Here is a 10,091-nt window from a genome sequence, read left to right as displayed (position 1 = left end):
TGTGTGTCAGAAAAGACAAACACATGGTCTGTTGGTTTCTAACAAACTTTTTTTTGTTGTTGAAATTTCAAGTAAGAAAAGTGGCAGCATTATGTACAATACACGCGACGCCGCCCAAACACAGAAGTGGTGCGTTCAGGGACCAGCTTTAATTGTGGGAGAGAGAAACGGACCTGTCAATGTTCCCCCACCAGAGGGAGCTGGCACGCTGATTGGTGGTCGCCACGGCAAGAGAGGTGGTTACAGGAAGTGATTGGGGCGCCTCTGGTCAAGGAGAGTTGGTGAGCAGGTCACACCATGGTTGCCGGTCCGATGACGGGCGCTGCCCCCTGAGGAGAAGTCAGTCAGTGCGTCTCTATAATTTTTTGTCATGCCCCACCATGGGGACATTTTTTTATGTTTTTATATTTATATAGTCACACATGTATATATACACACATAAATATATGTGTATATATACATACACACAAATACTTGTGTATATGTACACATGTATGTATATACGGTATACGCACATAAATACATGTGTATATATACTGTATATATATATATATACACACGTGTGTATATATATATATACTGTATATATATATATACACACGTGTGTATATATACACAAATAAATGCATATACACATGTGTATGTACACACACGTGTATATATACACGTATTTACGTGTGTATATATAGACGTATATACATGTGTATATACACACACGCACGTGTATACACACGTATATAAGTGTGTATATACATGTGTGTATATACACACACACACACAGGTATACACGTGTGTATATACACACGCACGTGTATACACGTATATATGTGTGTGTATATACATGTGACACATGTATATTATACACGTATATACGTGTATATACACACACACAGGTATATACGTGTGTGTGTATATACATGTGTATATACACACACAGGTATACACATGTGTATATACACACACGTGTATATATACACGTATGTGTGTATATACACACGTGTATATATACACGTATGTGTGTATATACACACGTGTATATATACACGTATGTGTGTATATACACACGTGTATATATACACGTATGTGTGTGTATATATATACACACGTGTATATATACACACGTATAAACGTATGTGTTTATAAACATGTACATACACACACGTATGTGTAAATATACACACATATATACATGTGTATATACACACGTATGTGTAAATATACACAAGTATATACAGTACATGTGTGCGTATATATACACAAGTACATACATGTGTAAATAAACACGTGTATATACATATGTATATAAACACGTATATACATGTGTATATACACACACGTATGTGTAAATATACACAAGTATATACATGTGTGCGTATATATACACAAGTACATACATGTGTGCGTATATATACACAAGTACATACATGTGTATACAGACACACGTGTATATACTTGTGTATATACACACATAAATGTACATAATATATAAACACACATACAGTATATATACATATTAAATATTTATTATATTCATTGTATATAAATACATACCCTTTATATTTTTGTGTTTCATGTATGCTCGCATGTTTTAGCACAACCAATAGGGGGCGGCCAACATACATGATCATATTTCCTGGTTGAGCGTGTTGCTGAAATGGATCAGTGCTGCCACCTAGCTGAAGGCTTGTGTATTGGCGCTAATACTGAAATTTTATTGACTCTCAGGACCCTAGGGGGCGCCCCACTATCTGAGAAGCACTGCTTTCAGGACATGACAATTGAATAGGAACAGGTGTGCGTGCACACTGACTCACAGGTGCGACGCGTTTGTGGGAGGAGCAAGAAGAGGCGGCGCTGGGCTCCTCGTGCAGCGCCTCGTGGAGGTTGGAGGAGACACAGCCGGAGTCCGAGCCGGTGGATCCTGAGAGACAGCGAGAGGACGAGCCGGAACTTTCCGTGGCTACGAGACAGAGGAATGGGTGGTTAAAGACGGCCTGTGGTCAAGATGGCGGGGAAGACCGCGGCGGTGCGTACTCATGGAGGGCTGACTGGCGGTCTCTTGCTCGTCTTCCTCCACGCACGGCGCCACGAAAGAGGCGTCGCCCGTCGCCGACGACGACGTGCTGCTGCCGAAGGAGGACGACGCGGCGACTTGCTCTCCGCCCGGCGCCTCGTACCTGAAGACGTGCAGGTTGAGTGAGCCCAGCAGGCTGGACGACGAGGGGTTGGAGGTCACCGCTGCACGTTTGAAAGGGTTGGAGTGGTCGAAGACGGACACGGCGATGGACGCTCGCGTTCTGGCTCCTGCGGGGGTGGGGTGGGGGACTCAGCACCAGATGGACTTGGTGAGTGGTGTTCGAGTCCCTTACCTCGGGTCTTGGTGATGTAGTGCACGGCGCGGTCGCTGATGGCGGCGGCGCTGGGCTGGATGTCCAGGAAAGGTTTGTTGCCAACGCCCATGGACACCATCTCCTTCAGGCGCACCTCTGCACACATGCGGTCGCCACAAAAGGTAGCATTAGTGAAGGCTTTTATTTTGAAACGGAAAGAGAAAGTCCAGGTGACCTTTGTTCCTGGTGGCCTGCGTCCACAGGATCCGGGTGATGTCGCCGGTCCACACGTGCTTGACCTCGGCGGCGGCGGCCTGCAGCGTCAGCGCCTGGTTCTTGGTGGTCCTCCTTCGGAACCAGATCTCAAAGCGCAGCCCATTGTCTCCCGCCGACTCGGTCAGGCCCAAGTCCGCCGTCTTATTGGTCAAAAGCGAGGCGTTACGGCAGTGGTTTTTTTTAAATCTTTTTTGAGCCGAGGCACACTTTTTTCAATGAAAAAATCCAGAGTCACACCACCAGGAGAAAACATTAAAAAATTAAACTCGGGACTACAAGACTGACAAACAGTTTCTACCCACAGGCCATCAGGCTTGTGAATTCTAACTTGTGAATGCTAGCCCCCCCCCCCCCCCCCCCGTTTTACTTTTATCTTTTTTGAACAAAAGACAGCTACCATGACCACCCCCGAACAGCAGGTGTCTTATTTATATTTTTACTATGTTTTTACTTGTTTTTAGTAAATTTTCATTTATTTTTACTCTGATCTTGTTTTTAGCACATTTTTATTTTTTTTACCCTGTTTTTACTAGATTTTAGCGTGTTTCCTATTTACTTTTACCCTTTTTTTTTAACCTGTTTTAAGCATTTTTCTTAATTATTTTTACCCTGTTTTACTTGTTTTTAGCATGTTTCCTATTTATTTTTACCCTGTTATTACTTGTTTTAAGCATGTTTCTTATTTATTTTTATCCTGTTTTTACTTGTTTTTAGTACATTTTCATTAATTTCTTTTACCCTGTTTTTAATTGTTTTTAGCATGTTTCTTGTTTATTTTTACCCTGTTATTACTTGTTTTAAGCATGTTTCTTATTAATTTTTTCCCTGTTTTTACTTGTTTCTAGTACATTTTCATTTATTTTTTACCCTGATTCTCTTTTTCTGCACGGTGACTAGGGAAGGTTGTTTGGATTGGGTCATATCAGTAATTACTGTGTTACATCTACTTAAAAAGCACAGTTAATGGCAGAGTTACGTTTATAAAATGGATAAACCACTCCCGGTCAAATTGTTTATTGAACTCGTGCCGCACTTGGCCAGCGGGTCGTAGTTTGGGCACCCGCTGCGATATAGCATTGGACAAACCAGGATCTTTTTGTCCGTCTTGTGAATTCCAGAGTGAAGTTTTTCAACCAGGTTGATGGGAAGGTTGCACCACCCCTGTAGACACTTTTCACCTTTGATCACTAAAGACACTTTAACTGCTGCTGTGACCAAATGTCACCTCCATATTTATACTGTGGACTGTCAATCAGAATGTGCAATAATGTTATGTTACTTACTGTGCCTTGTATATACATTTTTATTTTTATTTATTTTTTTAAATTTTTTATTTTTATTTTTTTAAATTATTATTTTATTTAATTTTTTAATTTTAATTTTTTTTAAAATTTTCAATATTAATTTTAGCTAAGTACCGTGTGACTTGTTGAAGGGTGGACTAGCAAAGTAAGATTTTCATTGTACAGCAAACTGTCTGTTTAACTGTGCATATGACAATAAACAATCTTGAATCTTGAATCTTGATATTACGCCTCCACCACCGCTTGTTTGCTTCATAGCAGCAGTCGACCTCCAGGGGCCCAACTCCCCGCCCCTCTGTTGCGAGTTGTCATGATTAACTGTAACGTGTTTATGTGTGCATTACATGGAGGGTTTTTCCCACTCCAGACTAGGCCCCCTTAGGAGCCCAGTCTAGATTGTATTTTTTTACTCATCTTCTTCCCCAGCGTTTGTGCAATGACAATAAAGTCCTATCCTATCCTATATTGACAGTGAAAAGTTGTTGTCGCAATTGTTGGATATGAATTCAAACCATAACCAAGCATGCATCACTATAGCTCTTGTCTCAAAGTAGGTGCACTGTCACCACCTGTCACATCACGCCGTGACTTATTTGGAGTTTTTTGCTGTTTTCCTGTGCGTATGTGTTTTAGATCTTGTCTTGCACTCCTATTTTAGTGTCTTTTTCTGTTTTGTTGGTATTTTCCTATAGCATGTCTTCCTTTGAGCGCTATTCCCAAGCACCTGCTTTGTTTTAGCAATCAAGACCATTTCAGTTGTTGCTATCCTTCTTTGTGTGGACATTGTTGAGTGTCATGTCATGTTCGGATGTACTTTGTGGACGCCGTCTGCCGCGCCACTCGCTGTAAGTCTTTGCTGTTGTCCAGCATTCTGTTTTTGTTTACTGTGCAGCCGGTTCAGTTTTAGTTTCATTTTCCATAGCCATCCCTACGTCACGGCTGGTTACACCAGGCCGTGCCTTTATGTTGAGTTTTGTTAGTGTTCTCTGGTGTTAGTTCCTGTCCTGTGCTTTTATTTTGGTGGCTCTTCCAGTTTTGTTGGTGTTTTTCCCGTGGCCACTTCACTTTTGTCCCAGCGCATTTCACCTCACCTGTTGAGACTATTTAAGATTTTTAGATTTAGATTTATTGGTCCCTGTTGGGGAAATTCATTTTCACTGCCTTACATTTGAACAACAGACATTACACATCCCGAAACAAAAATAACAAAAAGACATCATACATGACCAACACACATTTACAGGCTTGTCAGACAGGTCAGCTGCTGTTAAGGGCGGCTATAGCTGCAGGGATAAGGCTTTTCCTGAGGCGGGCCCTCTGGAATTTGATGGTTCTGTACCTGCGCCCTGATGGTAGTGGGATGATGTATTGGTGTAGTGGGTGAGTGATATCCTGGACTATTGTGTTTGCCAGTCGAATGATGGACTTGTGGTTTGAATCTGAAATGTTGGGTGTGGGTAGGCCGATGATTTTAGCGGCTATGTTTGTAATGCGTGTGAGTTTGGTCCGGTTGGTCACAGTAAGCATAGTGAAAAAACGTGGAACAGTACATAAGGATGGGTTGAACAATGCTTTGGTAAAGTAATAACAGGAGGTGAGGTGCAACGTATAGTCCTTTAAGTTTACGGATGAGTAAGATAAGTGGATCCTTTTACTACCTTGAAGTCGTGACATTGTTTGTTGATGCTGTGGAGGTCGTGAGTTCAAACCCCAGCCGAGTCATACCAAAGACTATAAAAATGGGAGCCATTACCTCCCTGCTTGGCACTCAGCATTAAGGGTTGGAATTGTGGGTTAAATCACCAAAAATGATTCCCGGGCGCGGCGACCGCTGCTGCTCACTGCTCCCCTCACCTCTCAGGGGGTGATCAAGGGTTTTAAAATAATTTCGCCACACCTAGTGTGTGTGTGACAATCATTAGTACTTTAATTTTAACTTTATTTGGTGACTACAGACGATTTTTTTCATGCTGTGCTCTAGTATGCTCCTACTTTGTGGACGCCGTCTGCTCCACATTTCATAGTACCGTATTTTCCGCACCATAAGCCGCACCTAAAAACCACAATTTTTCTCAAAAGCAGACAGTGCGGCTAATAACCTGGTGCGCCTTATATATGGATTAATATTAATATTTATTTTCATAAAGTTTAGGTCTCGCAACTACGGTAAACAGCCGCCATCTTTTTTCCCCGTAGAAGAGGAAGCGCTTCTTCTTCTACGGTAAGCAACCGCCCCCATAGAAGAGGAAGCGCTTCTTCTTCTACTGTAAGCAACCGCCAAGGTGAGCACCCGCCCCCGTAGAAGAAGAAGCGCGCGGATATTACGTTTCATTTCATTTGTGTGTTTCTGTAAAGACCACAAAATGGCTCCTACTAAGAGACACGCGTACAAGGCTCCACTGACTTTTGATATTCATGTGAACCGCACTGTGGATACAACGGGAACACGTACGGTGAATATTCGCACCACAGGGAATGAGAAGTCGTCCTTCACTGTTAGCTTGCCATGCTAACGGCCAGAAACTTCCACCCACGGTGATATTCAAAAGGAAGACCTTGCCAAAAGAGAACTTTCCAGCCGGCGTCATCATAAAAGCTAACTCGAAGGGATGGATGGATGAAGAAAAAATGAGCGAAGAGACCTGGTGACTTTTTTCACGCAGCTCCGTCCCTGTTGATCTACGACTTCATGCGCGTCCACATCATAGATGGTGTCAAAAAAACAAGTGAAGCACACCGAAGAAGAATAATTAGAGGGATTTGTGGATGAGTAATAACTTCAGAAAGTGAGCTTTAAATGTCTATTTTGTGTGGTATGTGACATTAACGTATGAGCTACGTTGAGTTATTGATGTTGCTATTGCTCTGCACTATTTTGAGTGTTACTATTTTTGTGATTGCAATTTTGCACATTACATTTTGGGAGTGAACAGAGTTGTTAGAACGCTGGTTTGTAATATATTATTAAAGTTTGACTGACCTATCTGACTGTTTTTTTGACATTCCCTTTAGCGTAGCGTAGGTGCGGCTAATAACACGGGGCGGCTAATAGGTAAACAAAGTTTTGAAATATGCCATTCATTGAAGGTGCGGCTTACAACACGGGGCGGCTTATGGTGCGGAAAATACGGTAAGTGGTTTTTGCTGCGTTCCAGCATTTTGTTTTGCGTCTGTCATAGTCTGGCCGGTTAGAGCACTTCCCTTCTGCTCTAGCCTTTTGTTTTTGCTTGTTTCATTAATAAATACCCTTTTTTTACTTTACGCTGCTACCTCGTTCATGTGCATCCCTAAAATTACCACAACCTCCGGCGTCTCCTATGGCGCACCGCTTATCATTGCTTGACACCCTAAGCTTCAATGCCCTTTCTTAGGGGCACTCGCCTTCTGTTTATTTTTGTTTAAAGCATTAGATACCTTTTTACCTGCTCATTGTGATCACGACAAACCATGTTCTACAAAGCAATTAGCTACCTGCTGCCACCTACTGATATGGAAGAGTATTACACGGTTACTCTGTCGATCTCTACACAGCACAGACACTCAACAACGGCACATTATTTGCGGATTATAATTACTGGTTTGCAAAACAATATTTTTAACCGAAATAGGTGAAATGACATAACCTCCCACGGCACACCAGACTGTATATAGAGCACATACCAATGATCTGTTCATAAGGAGTAATTTTCTTAAACTACATGATATAATCCAATACAGTAGCCTTCAAGTTATGTTTATGGCCTCACAAAGGGCTCTACCTGCAAATATACAGAGTCTGTTTTCACTCAGAGAGGAGCCACATGAACTCAGGGGTGTCCTGAAATTCAAACATAACATGGTGAATTCCACATTCAAGGCTCAAACGTTATCTATAGCGGGGGGGGGGTGAAACTGTGGGACAATGTGAGCGGAGAAATGAAACTGTCTTCTAGCCTAAGAGTGTTCAACCTTGCGGTAAAAAATGTGTTGTTGGGAAACCATCAAAAACATGACTAGTTGTTTGGACTATCTCAACTGTGGGACACAGGTGCAAAAGAACTCACTGTGGAATAAGGGACATAACACACCAGACACACCCAGGCAAGATGGAGCTAATCTCATGGTCGCCCAATGCTGTTGACAAAGTGTTTTCCAGCATATGTTATTCTTGTTTTGAAATTGTCATGTATCCATCAAATCTGCTGTTGAAACTTGGACTATATAACCAACATATATAACCAACATATAAGTTGATTGTAAATTAGGGGCGGGACATGGATAAGCATTCTTGCTTTTTTTCCCGTATCACTTTTCGGCGGGTGCCGTTGCATGTCTGTCAAATTACAAAGAGTGATGAAGTGTTGCTATATATGTCTGCCGGAATATATCAATTCATTCATTCATTATCTCATGGTACACTAGGGTGCCGTGGCACAGTGGTTGAAAAACACTGCATTACGGGCAGTGTTGGGACTAACGCGTTACAAAGTAATGCATTACTGTAACGCCGTTATTTTCGGCGGTAACTGGTAGTCTAACACGTTATATTTCATATTCAGTGACTCAGTTACCGTTACTACATGATGCGTTATTTTACATTATTTTTATGTAGTATCGGCTAGAAACTGAGAAGATCTGAGTGTGTTTTATTGGAGAGCTGCAGTGTCGTCCTTCTGAATTTTCCCGTGTCACAAGGGGGAGAAGAGGCGCGCTGTGTGTGTGTGGGGGGGGGGGTCTGTGTTTACTAACAGGACATCATGGCGGAGCCGATGTCGAGTTTCTTAAGATGGAGATATTCTCACTACTTTTCTTTTGTCGAGCACAAAGAAAAGAACATTTTAGTTAAATGTAAGTTGTGTCTTGGATCGAAGATCCTTTCTACTGCCCAAAACAGCAATTAAAATCTGCTGAAACACCTACAAAAGCAACATGTAGTAAAGACAGACACACTTCACCTTCACCTCCACCACCACCTAAGCAACAGCGGCTGGATTTTAACGGAGGGACTGCTAGCCAGGACAACATTGATAGAGCCATTGCAGCGTATGTGCTAGAAGACATGCAGGCTATTTCTACAGTGGAGTCACCCGCTTTCAGGCAGCTAATTAGCATGATACCGGGCGTCAAACGGCACGGAAAACATTTTCCAAGTACCTGGACAGTGAGTACATAAAAATGGAAAGCGAGCTAAAGAAAACACACCAAACTCTGCCTCTGCTCATCATTCAGCACTGGAGGTACACACACTCTGTCAATTCTCTTATATACTCTTTCATTCTAGACTTATAGAGTGTTTGATTATCACATCACTCTAAAGGTATACACCAGGGGTCGGCAACCTTTACCACTCAAAGAGCCATTTTGGCAAGTTTCACAAATTAAAGAAAATAATGGGAGCCACGAAAAAATTTTTTAAATGAAAAACACCGCGTACAAAGCTTAAATTGCTACTATGTTAACCACGGGTCTCTGACACACGCACCGGCACGCACTTTAATATGGAAATTTGATGTTAGTGTGGCCCGCGAGATTTGAATGAATGTCGCTTGATAGCGTCATACTTGTCAACCCTCTCATTATTTCCGGGAGACTCCCGAATATAAGGGCGTGATAGCACTGCTTTTGGCGCCCTCTACAGCCTGCCCAAACAGTGTACCTGCTCGACCACATGTAGAATGCAGCTTCAGCTTGCTCACGTAAGTGACAGCAAGGCGTACTAGTTCAACAGCCACACAGCTTACACTGACGGTAGCCGTACAAAAACAACTTTAACACTGTTACGTAACAAATAAGCGCCACACTTTGAACCCACACCAAAAAAGAGAGAACATCTGCACTGTAACACAACATAAACACAACACAACAAATACCCAGAATCCCATGCAGCCCTAACTCTTCCGCTCAGCCGACGCACGGGGGGGGGGGGGGGGGGTTCACAGTGTGGCGCATATTTGTAACGTAACAGTGTTAAAGTTGTTTTATACGGCTACCGTCAGTGTAAGCTGTGTGGCTGATGAGTAAGTATGCTTTGCTGTCCCCTACGTGTGCAAGTAAAAGCTACACACAACATGTGGCTGGGCTGGCATGCTGAATGTAAATGCTATAGAGAACAATTACTGCAGTGCAATTAGGGCACGCCCTTAATTTAGTAATTAGAGTGAAAATAGAATTATATTTGCCCTGGGAGTTATCTTGGAGAGGC

General features: G+C 42.4%; 1 protein-coding gene across 3 annotated transcripts in view; it reads right to left on the bottom strand.

Moving 5' to 3' along the window:
• Window positions 1-42: 42 nt before the first annotated feature.
• Window positions 43-10,091, bottom strand: part of plekhg4 (pleckstrin homology domain containing, family G (with RhoGef domain) member 4) — a 64,386-nt gene continuing 54,337 nt past the window's right edge. For all 3 annotated transcript variants that reach the window (XM_062022848.1, XM_062022834.1, XM_062022842.1), the window contains exons 18-22: window positions 2,566-2,746; window positions 2,370-2,486; window positions 2,035-2,304; window positions 1,815-1,960; window positions 43-329 (exon numbers count right to left, since the gene is read on the bottom strand). In XM_062022848.1, coding sequence (XP_061878832.1) covers window positions 291-329; window positions 1,815-1,960; window positions 2,035-2,304; window positions 2,370-2,486; window positions 2,566-2,746 — 753 coding nt within the window. In that variant the 3' untranslated portion in view covers window positions 43-290. The remainder of the gene's footprint in view (window positions 330-1,814; window positions 1,961-2,034; window positions 2,305-2,369; window positions 2,487-2,565; window positions 2,747-10,091) is intronic.

This window comes from Entelurus aequoreus, linkage group LG02 (genome assembly GCF_033978785.1).
Source record: "Entelurus aequoreus isolate RoL-2023_Sb linkage group LG02, RoL_Eaeq_v1.1, whole genome shotgun sequence".
Taxonomy (NCBI): domain Eukaryota; kingdom Metazoa; phylum Chordata; class Actinopteri; order Syngnathiformes; family Syngnathidae; genus Entelurus; species Entelurus aequoreus.
This window is presented reverse-complemented; position numbering and strand designations above follow the sequence as displayed.